We start from the raw sequence: 23782 nt of genomic DNA on the forward strand, positions 1-23782 counted from the left end.
GAATATTTTGAAGAACTGAAAGTAATGGCAGATTAACTCAAGATAACTGTTTTAGAGGAAGGGAGTGAGAAGGGACAGAAGCTGGATTCACCCACAACAAGCCATGGTTGCCAGTCTTTTGCTTGGTGAGATATGGAGTCCACATTATAAAGAGATGATTTAGTAGCCCCAATGCCCCAAGCCTTATCCATCCTGGTCTGTAGGTGAGCAATTGTATATTTTGCCAAAATATTTGCTTGTCAGATAAGGTTCTTCTGTTGAGTGGTCTTGGTCCCGTGGACACCAACCTTTTGCTTTTTCCAAGCAAATGAGAAGTTGGAAATAGATTACCTCAAGGGATCCAGGACTTTATCTGTCCAAAAACATTCTGGAAAAATATTCTGCAGTCCATGCCATTAAGAAGAGGCTTGGAATGCTCCCATTTCCTAAATTTTGGACCTTGTCTCCTCTTCTTTAATGATCGCAGCTGCAGAATAGAGCATATTCAGCCTACTTCTTATTTCACAGTGCACATATGCGCACAACACAAATAGAAGGGAAAGCAGAAATACAACAATAGAAGAATAGAAAAAAATAGATGCCTCTTATTTACCCACTGCTGGTAAAAGGATGGGAAAGCATTCTAGAAGTTATGTTCATCATTTTTCCCCACTGTGTTTACATATATCCCAAACTCCTTATAACTGCTTTAATTACAGGTCTTGCTTTTATTTGTGAAATGTTAATGGTTTGCTTAACTGTGTCTTATTTAACAAGCTATAACTAGTTGGGTTTATACAATAACAGTGTAAAGTATTGTAGTGATAGCAGTGTTCCAGTATCTAAGAGGCTGCCACAAAGAAGAGGGGGTCAACCTATTTTCCAAAACACCTTAAGGCAGGACAACAAACAATGGATGGAAACTAATCAAGGAGAACAGCAACCTAGAACTAAGGAGAAATTTCCTGACTGTGAGAACAATTAATCAGTGGAATGACTTGCCTCCGGAAGTTGTGGGTGCTCCAACACTGGAAGCTTTTAAGAAGAGCTTGGACAACCATTTGTCTGAAATGGCATAGGACATGGGTTTCAAATGAATGCCGCATCACGTGATATGTCATATCACGGCTTTTTTTGCATTGCCGGAGCTGGGGTGGGCGCAGCCTCCGTGTGATGCAACCGGCCTGTGGGTTGGCAGTTTGACACTCCTGCTTGAGTAGAGGGTTGGACTAGAAGAGCTTGAAAGTCCCTTCCCACTCTGTTCTACTGTTATTCTGTTATGCTAAACCATAAATCATGATATATATAAATACTAAACTCTGGGGCTACCCAGCAAAATAACTACAAATAAGCAAGGTGTCAAGACTGCTAACATTGGATGTTCTTGCTTGCCATATACGAAGAAGCAAACATATTTTATTTAACCTGCATATCACTTCTAGAGTTAAAGTCAGACAATGTTAGAATAGCAGGTGGGAAAGTATGTACTCGGGGGATAGTTAGCCACAACAATATTTCAGTACAATATTTCCAAGGTCAGCTGTAATAAGAGGAGTTACGGAAGGGAAAGTTCACGCTTCAAACTAATTGGAGAACGTGATTGATGACTGTTAAATGAAGGAGTGAGGTATGCTTTGTTACGGGTGATTGAGGGAGGGAGGATTCAGTTTTTGGCTTCATTATGTAGGTGCTGAAGCTATGAAGCAATAAAAGGATTCTTTAAGGTAAACAAAGCTTCAAAGTTCTTTGAAAAGCTGCTTCTTTCGGAACCATGACACAAGGTACATAATGGCTTAATGTAATACATTTGGTAAACCAATCCTTATTAGGGCTCAATATGTTGCAATCATAATTAGATATCAAGTAAAAATTAGTCAGCAGTACTATAGTGGCTTAAGAGATTTTTCCTTGATTATGTAGTTTATGAGTCAAACTGTATGTGGTGTATTTGTAATTTGAGCATCCTCAAAATATTCAGGAAAAAAAATGAAAATCCAGTTTGAGAAGCCAACAAGTAAATATAATACTATTTTTTATTAGCTTTGATATTTTACCATTTTTATTTTTAAGACAAGATTTTTATCAGCTCTAATCCCAACACAGATCTGACAGTGCTAGATCTTGTTCTTATGCAGAAGGCTATACAAAAAGGAAAAAAGTATTTTTCCTGATGAAGATTAGTAGTTTTTTCTTACTATTTACTCCCCACTTTTCAGAATATTACTACCATATTTTCAAAAAGATAATAGTCAATTGGTTCTCTTATTCGAAGATATTATGAAGAGAGCAATATACCCTCTATATCTATACCATCTCTCCCAATTGCTATTGCCTTGTGAGTCGTGTTTTATTTTTAAAAGAATACACTTGTTTCCTCTGTTACATTAACGACTAATACCCTCACTTTACAAATCCAGCTAACATGCAGTATTATTGCCATTAGTAGCAAGAAGTCATTTAAATAAGAATATGAGAAAGTCATTTACAACAGTGATTCAACAAACAACTAGCTATCTAAAGAGATACAAGAGAGATTTACAAATAAAATGAGTTAAGAGCGTTTAGGAGATAACATAAACATTTACTTTTCTACTTCATTATAGATAGGTGGCAAAATTCTTCTTGACTTTGTCTTAACCCATGGATGTTCCATTATTCCTTTCAGAGGAAGTCTCATAGAAGGTGTACGGTTAAGAACTTTAGCAATTAGATCCATGGCTCCCTCTGATATCCAAGGAGGAAATTTAAAATTCACCTTAAAATAATTTTTTAAAAAGTTAGATTTTGTTATGAAAGCAATTATATTGTGCAAAGTTTAACTGAACCATGGTCTGCTTCTCCAACCAATCTGTCTGGTTTTTTTTCTGTTTGACTGACAACACTTGTTGCTGCTTCTCCTGGTACAAGACTTTCTGCTTATGGTATGGCATGGGTGTGTAATCATCAGCTCAAGGATCACATCAGGCTTTTTGTGGCATGTTGAGACCCACTGTATTTGTGGATGCAACCAGGGCCCATTTGCAAGTTTCATAGGATAAGATGAATGCCACATTTCCTGTTAAACCCACCAGCCTTGTGCTGGATCAGGGTAATGTGCTGGATCAGGGTAATATATATATGGCCGGAGCATATATTGGCTTGAGATCTGTATGTTAGAATGTTTGGCATTTAAAGGGTTAAGTGCTGTCTTCTTAAGAGATGGCTTATGGGTAATGTAGTTTAGCTGTTCAGTGAATCCTATGTTAATAAATCACTGGGAGGGGCTACTAAGTTCATCACAGGATATCCTGGCTACGTGCCAGCTCGTGTTTAATTGTCTTTGTGCAAACCAACCATGCCGCATGCATGGACATCGTATGTAATCAGGCTAAAATGAATGTGGAGGAATTACTGATTTTACCGACGTAAATGGGCAAATGTTCAGCTTCTGGATGCATCTTCAGAAATGTAAGTTTCTGTTAAGGATTCCCAGATTAAATATTTGTTTAAAACCATTTTGTTGAGTTGTCCCTGTCTGGTCTTGAATTTCAAAGCATCTTAGTTCAGGATCCAGAACAAGCCTTGATTAACACAAAAGAGGGGCCATATTTTTTAGCCAACCATCTCTGAAGACCACAAAAGGGATACTACATGTAACCTTTAAATCGTATTTTTTGCACTCTTATTGTAAACCAATAGAAGAGAATATTTTTAGCTCAGGGTTGAACAGTGGGGTCCTTGGTGCTCTCTGAGTTTGGTAACTTTGTTGCAGGTGTTTCATGACCAAACCAGGTAATATTATCAATGCTAGCACTGATGTTGTTACTTAATTTGGTAGTGAAACATCTTATTGTAAAGTTTCTGAAATTATTTCTGAGATTTTTGTCATATGAATAGAACAAGGCATGTGTGAGTTCCTCCTGGTCTCTTAAATGTAATCTGAATGTTGGTATATGTTCATGAATAGACATAACATCTGGCCATGAGTTTCCAGTTACTGTTGTAAGTACTATCTCACTTACAGGCCTTTGGTTTGGAAGAACATACCTCCTTTATTCGTCTGAATGTCTCCATACGAGTGGGTGCTTCAAAAGGTGCATATCCTGCAAGACACTCATAACAAAGAATGCCAACACACCACACATCAACATTTTCATCATGGGGACTCCCTTCTATCATTTCTGGAGCAAGATAATCTGTGGTGCCACATAGTGTTGTCCTCCTATTTAAAAAGAGAAACAAGAAAAAAATACAGTGTTCAAATGATTGCATTTGTGATTTCTTTTCAGTCACTATTTAGTAAAATCCAAGTGAAATTAGAGATTCAGCAAAGCCTAGGGAAAAAAAATCCAGATAACTGGTCATTTCTTTACCCACAGAAAAGGCCAAAGATTAGCAATACTGTAGCACAAGTATTTTGCACATATAAATGCCATTTGATCTCTGGATACTCTGCTCTAGAAGCCTTATCATGGCTGGGGAACTATTTAGACAAGAACATTTTGATTAATAAAATTATTTTATCCTACGGGCCAATTAATAGCATTTTAATACAACATGCTACAGAAACAGCAAGGCACCCAAACCAGAGCCAAGCAGCTTGAACAAAACAATTAACTATTTTCCACACACAGAGTCTGTCAAAACTGTAAACATTGGATGTTCCTACTCTGACAACTGATGAAAATTGCCGCCATTTTCTCTTTGTTTTTAACATGCTTTTTCTGGTGTTTAGAAATCAGGAGCAGAAAGGGGGGATAAATGTTCGAGCTCAGCTAGCCATAATAATAGCGCTGCTTTGTGGGAACCCAGGGATAAACTGATAACGTTTTGGTGGGCTTAGGAGCTGGGGAGAAAGCCTGCATTTTAGGCTAACTGGAGAATGTGATTTATAACAGCTTCTTGGGGGTGGGAATTGCACTTTATTACTTTGTATCCTGGGGAAGGGAATTTAGTTTTTGGGTTCAACTATGTAGTGCTGATACTTTGTTTCCTGAATAAAATATTCTTTAAGGAAGAATTTTTGCCTTGAAGTTCTTTTGATGGGTTTCATCTGTCTGAACCATGACAGTCTGTTCATTTAAAGGCAGAATTATTAAGGCCAGATAGACTGGAGTTCAAAAACATCCCAGGAGAAAACAGTACTTCCATACTATTACAAAGAAGACAACACAGATGTGTCCTTGTAGCCACAAAAAATACCGCTTGAATTGTGGGAGACCAGGTGGATGACTGTCTGTTGGCAACAAGGATCTGTTGGCTCTATCACTTGATCTACCAGCCATATCTCATATTTGGATGTGGGAAAGAAAGGCAAAACAGGGCTTTGGACATTGATCCAAAATGCATGGATAATAAGTAAAGAAGGAAACAGATTGGAACATTATTTGGGTTAATTATCTGAATTGTCATACCCAGTGCACTCATATTTTAAATAAAGTTGTGCAGAGCTGATAGCTTAAAAGATCTTGATCTATGCTCCAGAATTTGAAATGCTCTCCTAGTCCCAAATTCACCATGCAAAGACATCCCAGTTTCACATGAGTTAAGATAGTCTGAATTTCGCTTATAGGCCATTTTCTTTATAAAGAAATGCATGTCAGCAAGCGACCTACCTCAGTGAAAGCGTATGCACTGACCAGCCAAAATCCGCCAACTTCAACTCTCCTCTTAATCCTAAAAGGAGATTTTCAGGCTTGATATCTCTGTGGATCACTTTCTGAGCGTGGCAGTACATCAGAGCATCGGCTATTTCTTCAATGTACTGTTTTGGTACATCATGTGTTAAAATATAGCAAGTAGTTAATGTCAGAGCTCAATTTCCAACACATTAGCTATAATATAGACACTATATATATGTACCTATCTTTTACACCAAGGAGTTTTCTTCTCATCAGTGCAACTAATGCCTTTGCCATGGTGTTAATTTTAATCTAAGCAGTTGCAATATCACATAAGATATTTTGCTATGGAATTGAGGAGAACTAAAGAAGCAGAAAACTCTCAGCTTCTTTTGTTCTTCCTTCAGATTATTTATCACCTGTTTTCTCTGCAAGGCTCCCAATGCAACATCAATGACTCTCAATATTATGATTACATCTCATTAATCCAATTATGTATATATTTTAACACATTCAATGTTTTTCTTATATCTTGGTTCTAACAGAATACAATAGCTAAAAGATGGGAAGGGAGGGAGGGAGGGAGGGAGGGAGGGAGGGAGTAGGATGAGCAGTGGTGGTGGTGGCATCTTATATTAATCTATCAACACCCCCAACATGAAGCCCCTCCTTTGAACCCTCAAGTCAACTGGCAGAGCAAGGTACAATCTTTAAGCTCTTGTGGAAGGTCAGGAGGGTTGGAGCCGACCTCACTCCACAGGGTAAGATATTCCAGAGGGCATGTGTAATAGCAGAGAAGGCACTTCTCCTGGATGCCGCCTGCCGGAATATCCTGACCAATGGGCCTGCAGCATGCCTCCTCTGCCGGCACAGGTGGGATGGGGCCAGTGCCAGTGGGATCAGATGATCCTGCAAGTAGCCTGGACCCATGTCATGAAGAGCTTTAAAGATAATTACCAACACCTCGAATTGAACCTGGAAGCAAACAGCTTGCAGAGCAGTGGTATTACATGGGCCAATCTTGAGGCTCCGAAAACTCTGTGCCACCTTGCTCTGCAGCAGCTGTAGCTTCTGAAAACTCTTCAAGGGTAGCCCATGTACAGCACATTGCAGTAGTCCAAACACAAGATGACCAGGGCATGAATGACTGAGTGCAGTGATTCAGAACACAGGAGTCGCAAGTCCAGATGAACCCCCAAGTTATGGACCAAATCCGTCTGGGGCAGTGCTGCCACATCCAGAAATAAAGATGTAAAAATCCTGGATCTTGGGGCTCCATGCACCCAAAACCATTCGATCTTGCCAGGGTTCAGTCAAAGCCTGTTATCCCCCATCCAGACCCCGCACAGCCTTTAGGCATCATGAGAGGGCAGAAGCAGCAGCACTTGGATTACCAGGAATGGAAATATAGAGTTGAGTATCAGTAGGATATTGAAGATACCTCAATCCATGGTGACAGATGATCTCACTCAGTGGCTTCATGTAGATGTCAAAGAGGAGTGGAGAGAGCAAGCTCTGGGGCACGCCACAAGAGAAGGGTTTGGACTGGATCTCTCACTCCTATTCTCACTGATTGGGACCAGCCTTGGAGAAAAGAGCTGAATCAATGTAACCCAGCCCCTGTCCCATAGCCAACTCAAAAGCATATAATGGCCAATGATATTGAAGGCTAGTGAGTGGTCAAGGAGAGCGAGGATGGTTGCCCTACCCCCCCCCCCCATCCTGTTCTCATTACCCAATTCTGTGATTATTGGTATCTCAGACAAATATATTATGATTACTTGTAATTAATCCAATTATGTATATATTTTAATGTTCAGTGCTTTTCTTATGTTTTGGTTCTAACAGAAAATATTCGTCTAACAGGATAGTACTTACAGTGGCCGTTCTATTATCATCAAATCGATTATTTTTTTGTAACTCCTTGTACAGCTCTCCCCCTGGAGCATATTCCAGCATCAGAAAAATCCGTGTCTTATCGTGAAAATAGTTATACATTCTTAAAATGTTTGGATGTCTAGAGAGAGCATGGGGGGGGGGGAGGGAAATGGGAAGAAATTTACAACTGTGATTGGTGATCCAAAAGGACTTATTAGAAAATTGACTTTAGAAAGGAATGTTGATAGACACTCCTGTCTCAAGGATAGTCCACAAAAGTTAGGGGATAATCTAAAAAAAAAGTCCACTTCCAACTTAAGGAAGGGGACAAACTACTTTTGATTTTAAAAGGCTGGATTAGTTTGAGATTGAGGCACTAATTTGGAATCCGCGTTAGGGCCATGCACTACAATTTTTTTAAAGGAAGTTTTGCTTCAAAGCTTCAGTTGAAGCAGCTTTTTAAGTGGCACTTCCCTTCAGAACAGCTGCACTGTTTTGTTCTGAATACTCATGGAAGCTTTTGTCTATGAGGTAGAAGAAACTATCCAGATCATGAGGCAATGTCAAAACTATTCTGCACAGATCTAACAATTTTTTCAATGTTTGGAAATACTATCTTGCTCTAAAGGGATGGTGAGCAGTGGATTTTGGCTGTATGCTGAAATAGTACAGCCTCTAGCTATGCTCTATGTTTATATTTCAAGTAACTGTTTCTAAAGCCATATTTTCCAATGATCTAGTTCCAAAGGATAGAGTTAAAGCGGCAATAGAACAAGGATAACTCCCTCCAACTAAAAGCTAAACATTCATCCCATGTCATTCCAGCTGGGTTACCTGAGATGACTTAAGATTTCTATCTCTCTCCGAAGCTGATGTTCCATCTGAGCCTTCTCCAAGACAGACTTGAATATTACTTTTAAAGCCAAGATGAAGTGGGTCTTTTTCTCTCTGGCCAAGTAGACTGCTCCAAATCTCCCTTTCCCAAGTGGTTTGCCGAATTCAAAATCCCCTGTGCCCCATATTTTCCTGTAACCCAGAGGTGAACATGAAAACTAATAATGCTTTCTTTACCAACCAGATCAATATAATCAACTCTAGCATGGGCTGTTCCTCACATTTCCATTAACTATCTACCATACTGACCTTTTTTCTTCATATTTGGAGTTAGTTTTCATATTTATAGAATCAAAGAGTTGGAAGGAAACTAAGAGGTCATGAAGTCCAACCCATTACACTGTGCCTGTCAGATGATTATTCAGCATGTGGTTGAAAACCTCTAGTGAAGATGAAGGAACTACTCTGTATGGTGACCTGTTCCATGAGTGACAGTTTTTACTATGTTTTCCAAATGTCTTATCTGTTTCTACATCCTTAAAGGTTTTTTCTTCTCCTCCCATTGATTCGAGCCTCAGCTTCTGGAACAAATGAGAATAAATCTGGATCCTCTACCATGTGATAGCTTTGACATACCTGAAGAAGTTATTATGTCCCCTCTCAATCTTCTTCAAACTAAATGTATCTAGATCTTTCAACCATTCCTGTAGAACTTAGTTCTAACAGAAGAATAGAATCAAGATCATGTGAAGTATTAATACCACTTTACAATGCCTTGGTAAGGCCACACTTAGAATACTGCATCCAGTTCTGGTCACCATGATGTAAAAAAGATGTTGAGACTCTAGAAAGAGTACAGAGAAGAGCAACAAAGATGATTAGGGGACTGGAAGCTAAAGCATATAAGGAACGGTGGCTGGAATTGGGTATGTCTAGTTTAACGAAGAGAAGGACAAGGGGGGACATGATAGCAGTGTTCCAATATCTCAGGGGCTGCCACAAAGAAGAGGGAGTCAAGCTATTTTCTAAAGTGCCTGAGGGCAGGACAAGAAGCAACAGGTGGAAACTAACCAAAGAGAGAAGGAGCCTAGAACTAAGGAGAAACTTCCTGACAGTTAGAACAATTAACCAGTGGAACAACCTGCCTCCAGAAGTGGTGAATGCTCCAAAACTGAAAGTTTTTAAGAAGAAACTGGACAGCCATTTGTCCGAAATGGTATAGGGTTTCCTGCCTGAGCAGGGGGTTGGACTAGATGACCTCCAAGGTCCCTTCCAACTTTATTATTATTATTATTATTATTAGTTGTAGAACTTAGTTTGCAGTCTTTTCATGATTTTGGCAGTCTTTCTCTGGACCAATATGGAACTATTGAATCATTGTATGGAGGAGATCAGACATAATTATTAACTATATTTGATTGTTAGTTGCCAGGTAAAATGATGAGATATAAAGTGAAATTTTATTTCATTTTACATATTTTCATCTGAACAGTTTCAAGACAAAATACATTTGCCCAATTTTCCTAGAGATTTTTTTTAAAAAATAAGAACCATGAAATATTTTAGGGAGGTTTTACTTGTACTTGGGATACTGGCTGGGGAATCCTGGGAGTTGAAATATATAAATAATGGGGTTGCCAAGGTTGAGAAACACTGATATACAGTAGATAAACAGTAGCTTACAATATGGCATTATCAAAAGCACATTGTGCTAGTAAGGCAAATACTGTAAGTGAGGAAATGGCCTAAGTAAACCATATTATAGAGGTGGACCAATAATAAAAAGGCATGGGTACTCCAAATAATATGATTTGGATTAATTGTGGACCAAATGGAATATGGAATATGAAGCAGTCTGAAAGAAGCAATTGATTTGCAAAGAAAGAATGAAGAGCAAGCATAAAACATCTGTGCTGTATACAGAGATACATTTTCCAGTCAAAAAGCAAACCTAAAATATGGAGGCTTCTTCATGCAACATTTCTTTTCTACCTGTAGAGTTTCTTAATAGTTACCTGGGAAGTTGAGAATCAGGGACATTGTTGGTACTTGCTTTTGATTCACTTTTCTCCCCTGCCAAATAAATTTGCATTGATTTACGAATATGGTAATCTTTATTATCTAAAAAGCTTTTGCTTGTAATAGTTAATATTTATATTAGAGGCCTCCTTTGGTTCCAGTCAAAAGCCTTTCTGCTTTAGCATTCCCTAACTCTGTAACCACAGATGGCAGGAGAATTCTACAAATATATGGCAGTATCACTTGTTTATGATGTCCAAGAGCAGTATTGATATGATCATAGTCCGCATGATAATTCATAGCTACATATTCGCCATAAGTTAATCTAGTCCTCCTTTAAAGCTCGTAGCTAGGTAGCTATATTAGTATCTCTATCCTGAATTTTCTTTCATTCAGATTTACTGGATACTCCTGTATTCTAGTATTAAGAGAAAGTGTGCATCTATGTGTACTGCTGCACATTTTCTATGCATTAGGATGAAGACAACCATAAGAGTATAAGAATCTGATTGAGCTTAGTGAGATACAGAGATCAAAAACCAAAATAAAAGATCAATACACTGGGGGGCAGATGAGAAGAAGACAGTATGAAAAAATATAAAAGAAGAAAAAGGTCAGAGACTAATTTTAACCTTTGGATAACTATTGGTCAAGAAATAACTGATTTTCTTTAAGTTGTTGAAGGCAGTTATTACTTCATAAGATGGATTACTTATTAGTATACTTAGATACAATAAATTACCCAAATCTGATTAAATTGTTATATGACACCTGTAGTAACATACCCATTGATTCTATTCTTTGTCTTTTAGGAGATTCTTGAAGTTTGGAGACAATCCTCCCTGAAATCTGCAGATGAAGAAAGAAGTACTATTAAGCTGCTTCTTCAAAGTTCTCTGTTGCATAGCAGAACAAGTGGTTTAATAGCACATGGCTGCGCAAGCAATCCAAGAGATATTTATATAACCACAGTTGACAGCAAAAACTTTAGGAAAAGAAGAAAACAAAACTCAAAAAATAAAAAATAAATTATAGGTTTTATTTAAGTTTAGTGCAGAAAGTAAAAAGAAGATGTAAAGGGGCTAAAATGCACCCCATTCAAAACACTATAATTTGAGGTCTAAAGTTTGCAAATGGTCAAGGAAAATCTTATTTGCATCTCCCAATCCCCCCTTTTTCTTATGAATACCTGCTTCAGCTCTTATTTTGGAGCCAATATTAAAACTAATTTGATAGATTGGTAATTAGAGATTGCAGTGATGTATTTTGATGCAGTGTTCCTTTTGCATCTATTACTAGAAAATTATAAAAAAAAGTTTTTTGTATATGTTTACATAAACTTGATTTTATATATTCTATTTATTTTTACCTCCATACTGCCAAATCCACAGAGTCATAACAGTATTCAAAGAAATATTATAAATTACTGAAATGACATAGTAAAAGCTTTATAGTTTATTAGAAATACTGGTTTCAGTATAGACAACTATCGGAAAGGTGGAAGATAGATTACAAGGTGGGCTTGTTTAGAGAGGATGAGAATTTGTTAAAACAAATCAGAGATCAAAGTCGAACTCACATTAAAAGAATTTATGGTGTGTTAGTGGAATTGGATTCAGAAGCAGAGTTAGTTAAAGACTGTATGGTTAAGTGGGCACAAAATTTTGATGAACCGATTCTATTAGACACATGGGAGATTATTTGGGTGAGGAATGTCAAATTTACACAAGCCCAAAACCTACGGGAAATTTTTTATAAAATGTTTTATAGATGGCACCTTGATCCACAAAAAATGTCTCGTATGTATTCAAACCTGCAGCCTAAATGTTGGAGATGTGGTTGCTTGGATGCCACTTATTATCATAGTTGGTGGTCATGTAAAAGTATAAAAGCTTTTTGGATTAAGATATGGTGGAATATTCAAAGAATTTTTAAAAGAAGGATAAAATTTACTCCACAACTGTTTTTGTTGGGTATTGTTTCGGATTGTGATGATAATGAGATTATTTTAATGTTAAATTTAATTACTGCGGCTAGACTGTTAATAGGGCAATATTGGAAGAAGGAATTTTTGCCTACCTTGCAAGAATGGTTTTTAAAAGTATCTTATCTAGCGGAAATGGCAAAAATTTCGGCTTTCTTGAAAGATCAATCGCAAGAGAAGTACCTCTTGGTGTGGAAAAGATGGATAAATTTTATACAATATAAGTATGATATAAGAAAATACCATCTAGCTTTTGAATAACTTATATTTAAAGTTTAAGATATTTATGTAGAAGTGTAATTATTATTATTCTCTAATTTTTCTTTTCTTTTTTTATCTTTTTTTATTTTATTTTCCTTTCTGTTTTTTATATACAATGGAGTTAAAGTATGTCATAATCTGTTTATTGAGTGTAATGATATTGGTTTAAGGTTTATTTGGGTTTAATTTTTTTTTTCTTTTAAGTTCTAGTTAAGCCTGTATTCAGCTCTGGGAAGAATGAGGGAGGGTTTTGGGGAGGGTTGGGAGGGATTGGGGAAAGGGTTTTTATTGTAAAATTTTAAAAACTTTTAATAAATAAAAAAAAAGAAATACATAAGTTACCCTGGATTTGTGTCAGTACTCTGCATGGATGTTCAATTATCTAGTGGATATACTGAGATACCTGGACAGCGTTATGCTGGCTTGTGAGCTAGTTTTCTATTGTAAAGATCCTCATTTGCATTGAATAGAGCAGTGGTTCTCAACCTGTGGGTCGGGACCCCATTTGGGGTCGAACGACCATTTCACGGGGGTCGCCAAACAACGCAGTCTGCCATTTTTTCCCCCTTTTCCTTAGCTGTGCTACTCCCTTTTATTCTATTGGCTTTTGAAAGCCAATAGAATAGACTCTCTTGAATAGAGTCTAATTCTATTGGCTTTCAAAAGCCAATAGGAATTGTCCAGGCTGTCTCTGCCCTGCTGAGCCCGCCAAAAGTCCCATTCTGCAAACGGTGCTGCACCAGTTGAGTAGTCCTCGACTTACGACCGGTTGAGTAGTCCTCGACTTACGACTGGTTGGGGGTTGCGGCATTAAAAAGGTTGAGAACCACTGGAATAGAGGGCTATGCTTGAACCAGAATTGCCTTTTGATTGTGCAGGAAGTTCTATATGAAAAAATAGAAGTAATTAATCTCTCAGCTGAATGGAAAATGGATATAAGAAAACAGAATGGGGAAGCTGCTTGGAAGATTGAGAAGAATTATGTTATACTGCACTAACATTAGTATAGCTAAGGATGGCATAAGCCTGTATAGCTAAGGATGGCATAAGCCTGTCTAACTCGGATGGATATGAAATCATGGAGACAACAACAGCAAAATGTTGCTAGGACATGTTGATGTTGAAATTAAGCACAATCAGGAAAAGACTATCAGAGCAACTTTAGAGTCCACAATTAAATTGCTGTGTTGAAAATGACATATTTTTGTTTTTTGATTAGTAGAACCTATGGATTTTAAATATCCTGGGGCAGAACTCAAGTGGTTGGCTTCTAAGCACATACAACAGAGAATTCCAGCTTTTATGCCTACATGAAAATGATGATGCTGATTTGAAATATGCAATGCTGGAATCAGGTCTTGCCCTGAGCCATAATTTACTGAGTACATTGACCAATGAACTGGGTTTAATATACCACATTTAGCATAAATTGCTAGTGTGAGAAGTTTTATATCCAAATATTAACAGAATTCACAATGGTCTGAGAATCAGTATCTCCACTAGATAATTGACAGTCAAGCTGAAATTAATCAACTAAAACTAGCAAACCCCCAAATAGGTTACCCAGACCTAATTCACATAACAAAGGATAAGGTCTGTAAACAGAATTAATTAAATTAGCTCTCCCAGAGTAACTGTATGTTCACAAGAATAAATATACGTACCTACAAACACACACACACACACACACACACACACACACACACACACACACACACATCCCTCAAGTGTCACCCTAGAATTAGCACTTAGACACTTCACCCCGGACAAGGTCCCCCTATAAAAATCTGCTGCAGTACCCCATTTCTCTGCAGCTGCCCCTACATGCAAACTGTTTTACTTTTAGGAATAAATATTTCTTCTTTCTTCAGAGCTGTCTGGATCTCTTTTTTATTTATTCTTGTGCAATCCTGGCTCCAGTTGGAATCCCAAATTATTCTTCTGATACTAGATTTGCCCATTGTGCTAAATCACACCAAACAAATCAACGTATCACTTAGCACATGTGACTCCAGCTGTAAAGCAAGTCAGGTACAGACACATTCATTATTCTGCTACTCTGAACACATGGGGTGACAATTCACAAAATAACCCTGGCTTTGTGACCTACTATAAAAAGATACAATCCATTTGAATTATTCAAACAACAAAGAGCAAAGCAAACGCTATCCAATATATTAATGTTAAGTGTCATAAGAGAGCATGCCTTGAGACCCAGTTTGGTCTAGTGGTTAAGGCACCAAGCTTAGAAAGCAGAAGACTCTTGAGTTCAAGTCCCACCTTAGCTATGAAAGCCAGCTGGGTGACTTTGAGCCAGTCATTCTCTCTCAGCCCAATTGACCTCACTGGGTTGTTGTGGGGAAAATAGGAGGGGAAAGATGTTCTCCCTCGTCTAGGCTGGACAGGTGCTCACTTACCATTTTCTTGCGTATCCTAACTTGTGTTTCTATTCTGTTTTTTATGGCACTATTTTTGATAGGTTGGTCTGTTTTTTTCCTTTGTGTAAAGGATACAAAAAACGAGTTAAATAGTTCTGCTTTCTCCCTGTTGCTTGTCATCTTCTTGCCACTTCCACCCACTAATGGACCAATCATTTCCTTCACTTTTTTCTTGTTTTTTACATGTTGAAAGAAGCTTTTTTTGTTATTTTTGACTTTGGTCGCAAGCCTTAGTTCATTTTGAGCCTTGGCTATGTTTGCTGTTGGCTATGTTTGCTGCCTTGGGTTATTTGTAAAAATAATAAAGGTGGGATATAAATAAATACATACTGGTACATACATAAATTTGAATAAAATATTAACACTATAAATCTGAATAGTTATTTCTCTTGCTTAAGAATTCTTGTGCATTGCTTTAATCCTATTACCCTTAAAAAAGCCTAATTTACACACTACACTGAGCCATAATAGTTAACCATAATTTATGTGGTTGGTAGATTCACACAGTACACTATATCATATCCCAGTGGCTGAGTTCACACAATACTAACCCAACATTAAACAAGCCATATTATGGCTTAATTACAGTGCACTTAGCATGTACGTATCTTGTCACAACATATTACCTAACAGAATAAGTCAGCTTGCAAAACTCCTTGAAATTCCAAGACACCAAGAGATGATTGAGGAATCTTACCACAACTTTCCTACTACAGCTGGAAAAAGAATTACCTGGAAGCCTTATTTTCTCAAATCAAGAATAATATGGAAAGGCAACTTCTGATTGGCCAGGGTAACTGTCTTTTCTATATTAGATACCTGCCCACATTTCTCTTCTTAAAGATAGATGGATTTGGTTCTCCTTTGCATTACATCATCTTTGCTGGCCTCACTGAGTATTAGCCACTGGAGGGCAGAGCAGCACTGTCTATTCCAGATAAGCAACCTCCTCTTAGCTGTGGTGAAAATCTGTTGTCATAGAATAGAATAGAATAGAATAGAATAGAATAGAATAGAATAGAATAGAATAGAATAGAATAGGACCTTGGGGGTCTTCTAGTCCAGCCCACCCACTCAAGCAGGAAAATCTATACCCACGGTGGTGAACCTATGGTATGTGTGCCACAGCTGGCATGCAGAGCCATCACAACATTGCCACAGACAGAGGGACACAGGGCCGGGCTCCTCCCCTCCCCCTCTCCATGCATGCGGAGTCTGGGAACAGCTGTGAGAGCTGGGCGGGATGAGCAGTTTTGGTGGGAGAGTGAGTAAGCGGCCTTTGGAAGCGACCAGTGGTGGGTTTCAAATCATTTAAGAACCGGTTCTCTGCCTCGCCTTCCCTCTGTCTTGGTTGGGCTGGGCTGCAAGGGGGGTCAGCTGGGGTGGGTGCAGGAGGGTGGGAGTCATCAGGTCCCAGCTGGGGGAAGGCGAGGAGGTCTGGTGAGGGGGTGGGTGGGAGGGCTGGGACACCTCTGCGGAGGAAAGCCACCCCCTCCGTCGGCCTCTCATCCACACTGTGGTCACTAGGATTGCATAGAAGGGGCACTGGGCAGGGGGCTGAGGGGGCGGCCAGCAGGGGGGGAATCAGAGCCGCCATTTACCTTCTGCAGTTCAGCCCCATCGGTGTGGGCGGAGACGGCTCTGGGATAGCCAGAAAGGAGCCGTCACCTGGTGCGGGCCCTGTCTACACGGTGGCTCTGATGGAGACAGTGGCTACTGCTCCTCCTGTTGCTCCAAGCCCCTTGACCAGCCAACCACACAGGGAAGCAGGAGGAGGCGGCAGTGATCCCTGCATCATCAAGCCTGGCTGGAAGTAGATCTGGAAGTGAAACTGTGCCACCCATCCTCGCACTGGTGGGCACAACAGTGGGGAAAGGTGAGCTCTTACCTAATCTGTACTTATATCTTTGATTTTCCCTGCCTAAATGTAAAATTTTGCTTTTCTCCACATTAAAACTCATTTTATTGGATAGGGCCCATTGTTCAAGTTTGTCAAGATCTTTTTGAATTCTGAGCTTATCTTCTGGGGTGTTGGCTATTCCTGCCAGTTTACTGTCATCTGCAAATAATTTGTAGCTTTGCCCTTATTATTTGGGGTTCATCAAAACTATGTCCAGGCATTGGCCAATTTGTTTTGTAACTTTGCTGGCCAGGATGTCTATAAAAAGTTAGTTATAAAACAGTGATTATAAAAGTTAGTTACAAAACAATGTTTCTCATTAAGGCACTATTTAAGGGCATCTGGAAACTAAATCATGACTCAAAATTCAGAATGATTTTTGCTGCCTGGTTGAGTGTCCAATTCTCTTGCACACTTTTAAAAATAATAACAGTAGCAGTAGAACAGTTATGAAAAACAGCTGCAGCCACTGTCACAACTTTTAAAAATTATATATAGAAAGTATTTTTCTATCTAGAGCAGTGGTTCTCAACCTTCCTAATGCTGCGACCGTTTAATACAGTTCCTCATGTTGTGGTGACCCCCAACCCCCCATCCAGCTGGCCGGGGGGGTATCAAAAACTTGACCCAAAAAAGAGAAAAAAATGGGAAAGTATAGGTAGTCCTCGACTTACAACAATTCGCTTAGTGACTGTTTGAAGTTACAACAGCACTGAAAAAGCGAATTATGATCATTTTTCATACTTATGATTGTTGCAGCATCCCCAGGGTCATGTGATTTACATTTGGATGCTTGACAACTGATTCATACTTATGACGTTCACTGTCCCAGGATCACGTGATCAATGGCCAGAGGGCATCGCCAGCTGATCACTCAGGTTGCAGAGTGCCTGGGGGGGGAATCTGTGGGTCTCTGGGATGGGACTGGGGTGGGTGCCTGCTGCCTTCCTTCCCTCCCTTCTCTCCCCTTGTCCCTTCCTTCCTTGTTTCCTTCCTTTCCTTCACCCTCTTAGTCTCTTCCTCCTTCCCTCCCTCTCTCCCATTGTCCCTTCCTTCCTTCTTTCCTTCCTTTCCTTCACCTCCCTTAGTCTCTTCCTCCTTCCCTTCCTCCTTCCCATTGTCCCTTCCTTCTTTCCTTCCTTTCCTTCCCCTCCCTCTTAGTTCCTTCCTTCCTTCCTTCCTTCCCTCTTTGTCCCTTCCTTCCCTCCCTTCCATTGTTCCTTCCTTCCCTCTCTCATTGTCCCTTACTTCCCTCCCTCTTCGTCCCTTCCTTCCTCCCCCCCTCCATGCCCAGGAAGAGACAAGGGGAGGGGGACAAGCTGCCAGAGGCAGAGGAGATCTCCGCCCAGCTCACTTGCTTAGCTTCACCAGAAAACAAGATGCTTGCTAAGTTAGCAGAAGCCCCAAGATCAGCACTGGGCTACAGCTGATTCGCGCTTCTGCTAAATTAGCAAGCGGCATGTTTTCTAGCAAAGCTCGAGCATGTTTGCTGGGCAGGAGCCAAGGAGAGCTGCTACAGCTGACCTGCTTCTTGGCTACTCTGCAGAAGCGCGGATCAGCTGTAGAGGTTTGTCCTGATCCTGGACAACAGGGAAGGAAGGAAGGACGGAAGGGACAAGGGGAAAGAGGGAGGGAAGGAGGGACAAAGAGGGAGGCGAAGGAAGGAAGAAAGGAAGGAAGGAAGGAAGGAAGGAAGGAAGGAAGGAAGGAGGAAGGAAGGGACAAGAGGAGAGAGGGAGGGAAGGAGGGACAAAGAGGGAGGCAAAGGAAAGGAAGGAAGGGACAATGGGAGAGGAAGGAAAGGAGGAAGAGACCAAGAGGGAGGGAAGGAAAGGAAGTTCCAGCCAGCAGAGGCTTGGCAGCCTGGCTGCTGAGAAACAGAAGAGCGCAAAGCCAAGGAGAAGAAGGTGGCGGTTTCCTCCCAAAGGGGGCTCCTTTTCTCCACCCCTTCCCTGGGTTTGTGGGGAATTTCTCATCACCAATGCTGACAGGTGCTCCTTCGAGCCCTCCACGAGCTTTCTCACCCCCTTTGCTTCTCCCCCCGCTTTCGTGAGGATTGTGGCACCCTTGGGAAGCCGATCGTGCTTTGAAGCTTAGGAGAGGAGGAGGAGTGCCTTCCTCCTTCCCTCCCTCTCTCCTTGTCAAGCCCCGGCGGGCTCAACATGAATGGGCGGAGGAGGAGTCGAGGACGGGCGGCGTGGCAAAGGAGACCGGCGGCCGTCGCCAGACCTCCCGGCTGACAAGCACAAGTTTGGGGGTCGCCAGCTGACGGGTGCAGGAGTTGGGTGCTGCAGCGGCCCCCCCTTCGCTGACCTGCATGCACGAAAAGAAGTCAATCTGGTTGCTGCACAATGAGTCTCTGGAGAGGGCAGGGCCTTGCTCTGCGTCTGCGCTCTTCATGCACCCCCTGAAGGGCACATTTGGTAGAGTTCGTGCAGACTGCCGCCAAGCAGCATATTTTCCACAAACAAGTGAGGTGGCATGGAGGGGGGGAGGGAGAGAAGGTGGTTGACAAGCCCTGCCTAAGACCATCGGAAATATGTGTTTTCTGATGGCCTTAGGCGACCCCTGTGAAAGGCTCGTGCGACCCCCAAAAGGATCACGACCCACAGGTTGAGAACCGCTGATCTAGAGCAAAACAAAATGGAATTGTATGTCAGTCTGACACCAGAAAGGAAAGAGATGCATGTTTTACTTTTTGCAAAAAACTCTTTTGGAAGAACTTTTGATAGCTTTTCATTTTCTTGGCTATATGCTTTTTTAAGAACATAATTTAGAGAACTTATATGTTTTGAGGAAGTTTTGAATAGGCTTCGATTTAGATAGGAAAAGGGCAGGGGTTGCTCCTCCTTCCCCAAACTAAACTCTTTTATATTTCACTAGGATCTATATTCTTTCTTTCTTTCTTTCTTTCTTTCTTTCTTTCTTTCTTTCTTTCTTTCTTTCTTTCTTTCTTTCTTTCTTTCTTTCTTTCTTTCTTTCTTTCTTTCTTTCCTTCCTTCCTTCCTTCCTTCCTTCCTTCCTTCCTTCCTTCCTTCCTCCTTACAAGAAGAAACCAGATGATTGCACAAAGATCTCTCAGACAAACTGAAAGACAAAAAGGACAAGTACAAAAAATGGAAAGAGGGACACATAATTAAGGCCAATTATCAGCAGACAGCCAGAACATGCAAAGACGAAGTTAGGAAAGCAAAGGCTCAGAATGAGCAAAGACTTGCAACAGAAATCAAGGATAATAAAAAAAAATTCAACATATTAATAACAAGAAAAAAGTCAAGGAAACTGTAGGTCTACTAAAGAGAGAGAATGGCAAAGAAGTAACAAGCAGTAGGGAGAAAGCAGAGCTGCTTAACTCATTCTTTGCATCAGTCTTCATACAAAAAGAAATTATAGTATAAAATACTAAAAAAAATACTGCAAAAGACAAACTAGGAACAAAGATTAAAATAAGCAAAAAAATGGTAAGAGAACACCTATCGGACCTTGACGAATATAAATCACTAGGACCCGATAGATTACATCCCAGAGTCCTGAAGGAGCTGGCAGATGTTCTCAGAACCATTGCATCATATCTTTCAAAAATCCTGGAGCACTGGGGAAGTACCTGAGGATTGGAAAAGGGCTGATGTGGTGTCCATCTTCAAGAAAGGAAAAAAAAACCCAGACCCAGGAAACTACAGACCAATCAGTCTAACATCAATACCTGGGAGGATCCTGGAAAAGATAATAATAATAATAAAAAAACAGATCTGTGAACAACTAGAAGCAAACAAAGTTATAACTGGTAGCTAGCATGGGTTTGTTAAAAAGAGATCATGCCAAAACAATCTAATTTCATTCTTTGATAAAGTGACCAAATTAGTAGACCAGCAAAATGCTGTGGACATAATATGTTTAGATTTCATTAAGGCATTCGACAAAGTAGACCACATCCTACTCCTTGGTATGCTAGAACAAGGTGGAATAGACAACATCACCACCACATGGATCTGTAGCTGGCTGGCAAACCGTACTCAACGAGTAGTCCTCAATGGTACTATAGCCACATGGAGAGAAGTAAGCAGTAGTGTACCACAGGGCTCTGTCTTAGGCCTAGTACTCTTCAATATCTTCATCAATGACTTAGATGAGGGAATAGAAGGGGAACTCATCAAATTTGCAGATGACAGCAAACTGGCAGGACTAGCCAACACCCCAGAAGACAAAATCAGGATTCAAAAAGATCTTGACAAGCTGAAACAATGGGCCCTACCCAACAAAATGAGTTTTAATGTGGAAAAAAGCAAAGTTTTACATTTAGGCAGGAAAACCCAAAGAGATTAGTACAGATTAGGTGAGACCTGGCTCAGAAACAGTAACTGTGAGAGGGACCTTGGAGTCCTAGTGGACAATCACTTGATTATAAGCCAGCAATGTACAGTAGCAGCCAAAACAGCTAATACAATCCTGGGTTGTATAAACAGAGGCATAGAATCAAGATCACGCAAAATATTAGTATCGCTTTATAAAACCTTAGCGAGACCACACCTGGAATACTGCAACCAATTTTGGTCACCATAGTACAAAAAAGATGTTGAGACCTTGGAAAAAATTCAGAGAAGAGCAACTAAGATGATCCAAGGCCTGGAGACTAAAACATATGAAGAACAGTTGCAGGACTTGGATTTGGTTAGTGTAAAGAAAAGAAGAAATAGGGGTGACATGATAGCAGTATTCCATTATTTGAGAGGCTGCCACAAAGAGGGGGTCAAATTATTCTCCAAAGCACCAGAGGGAAGGACAAGAAACAGTGGTTGGAAACTGATCAAAGAGAGAAGCAACCTGGAATTAAGGAGAAAGTTTGTAACAGTGAGGACAACTAACCAGTGGAACAGCTTGCCTTCAGAAATTGTGGGTGCTCCATCACTGGAGGTTTGTAAGAAAAGACTGGATAGTCATTTGTCTGAGATGGTATAGGTTCTCCTGCTTGAGCGGGGGTTGGACTAGAAGACCTCCAAGGTCCCTTCCAGCTCTATTCTATTCTATTCTATTCTATTCTATTCTGTTCTGTCCTGTCCTGTCCTGTCCTGTCCTATTCTATTCTATTCTATTCTATTCTATTCTATTCTATTCTATTCTATTCTATTCTATTCTATTCTATTCTATTCTATTCTATTCTATTCCATTCCATTTCTCATCCAACCATGTTTTAGAACCACAGATCTCCTTCTGTCTTATTTAATATGGCTTTATATTAGCCTTCCCGGGATTGATCCCTCAAGGGAATTTGGACGAATCTCAAGGGAATCTTGGAAATGCAATTAAAACATACATGGAGGATACTATCTCCAAGATGTTTCTCCAGTTGTCCATGATGTTTGGGTTCGCCAATGGTCTCTTAGGGAAAAGACACAATACACTCTTCTTCAAGGCTGAGGAAATCCCCCCCCCCGAAGAGAAGCAAATACTGCCACATATGCCCAGAGGCAGGTCTTCTCTTGGAAGTGACCATTCAGGAGGTGCCTGAGTCTAAAGTGGCCAAATACTCAGAAAACTATGTCCTTTTTTCAGGAGTTCCAGAATCGAACCATCAGTATTACTATCATTATAAGTAAATTGCTCAGGCTGTGAGAATCCCATCCATCCCTCTCTCAAACGTGTCTGTCCCCCTAAATGGACTAGACCAGGAAATCAACTATCCTGGAAGGCTATCCTCACACCAGGCCAAGCAGGTCATGCAGATAAGCCAAATTAATGTATTGATTCATGTTGAACTCAAAGACCTTTTTAAATATTTGATTTAGCTATACACAACTTACAACCATTTGTTTAGCCACCATTCCAAATTACAGCAGCACTGCAAAAAGTGACTTGTGGCTGTTTTTCTACTGATGACCATTGCAGCATCCTCATGGTCAAATGATCAAAATTTGGATGCTTGATATTTATGACAGTTGCTGTGTTCTGGAGTCAGGTGATCATTTTTGTGACCTGACAAGCAAAGTCAATGGGAAAGCCTGATTTACTGAACCATGTTACCAACTTAACAACTGCAATGATGCAGTACTGCAATGGTAAGACTACACTTGGAATACTGCATCCAGTTTTGGTCACCACAATACAAAAAGATGTTGACACTCTAAAAAGACTGCAGAGAAGAGCAACAAAGATGATTAGGGGACTGGAGGCTAAAGCATAGGATCAATGGTTGCAGGATCTGGATATGTCTAGTCCAGGGGTAGGCAGCCTTGGCTCTTTTAGGACTCGTGGACTTCAACTCCCAGAATTCCTGAGCTGGCTCAGGAATTCTGGTAGTTGAAGTCCACGAGTCCTAAAAGAGCCAAGGTTGCCTACCCCTGGACTAGTCTAACAAAGAGAAGAACGAGGAGTGACATGATAGCAGTCTTCCAATATTGGAGGGGTGGTCACAGAGAAGAGGGGGTTGACTTATTCTCCAAAACACCTGAGGGCAAAACAAGAAGTAATGGATCAAAATCTATCAAAGAGAGAGCCAACCTACAATTAAAGAGAAATTTCCAGTCAATGAGAATAATTGATCAGTGGAACGGATTGTCTTCCGGAATTGTGGGTGCTCCATCGCTGGAGGTTTTTAAGAAGAGATTGGGCAGCCATTTTTCTCAAATGGTATAAGGCAGTGATGGCAAACCTTTCAGAGACTGAAGTGCCCCAAAACCACTCCCTGTCCCCGCTCCGCCTCCCATCCTGCATGCGCCGCCACTGCCCACCCCCTGCCCCGCCCACCCACACTCCCACCCACCGCCTCCATGGCTTGCCGCAGCAGATTGCCCAGGCAGCCCTGCAGCACCATGGCAGCCATGCCCTCCGCTCACCCCCGCAGCATCATCTGCACACTATAGGGCACGAGGGCGGAGTCTTGTCTCTGCTGTCT

General features: G+C 40.5%; 1 protein-coding gene across 1 annotated transcript; it reads right to left on the bottom strand.

The window, feature by feature from the left end:
• Positions 1 to 1965: 1965 nt before the first annotated feature.
• Positions 1966 to 16614, bottom strand: LOC120317702 (aurora kinase B-B-like). Its single transcript, XM_039364509.1, has 6 exons — positions 16595 to 16614; positions 8292 to 8483; positions 7458 to 7596; positions 5574 to 5722; positions 4006 to 4180; positions 1966 to 2734 (listed from the first exon to the last, which is right to left on the bottom strand). Exons 1-6 carry the CDS (start codon positions 16612 to 16614, stop codon positions 2561 to 2563), a joined length of 849 nt encoding a protein of 282 aa, XP_039220443.1. The 3' UTR covers positions 1966 to 2560.
• Between the last annotated feature and the right edge of the window lie 7168 nt (positions 16615 to 23782).

Source organism: Crotalus tigris, unplaced genomic scaffold (genome assembly GCF_016545835.1).
Source record: "Crotalus tigris isolate CLP2741 ecotype Arizona unplaced genomic scaffold, ASM1654583v1 scf7180000019768.410792, whole genome shotgun sequence".
Classification (NCBI taxonomy): Eukaryota; Metazoa; Chordata; class Lepidosauria; order Squamata; family Viperidae; genus Crotalus; species Crotalus tigris.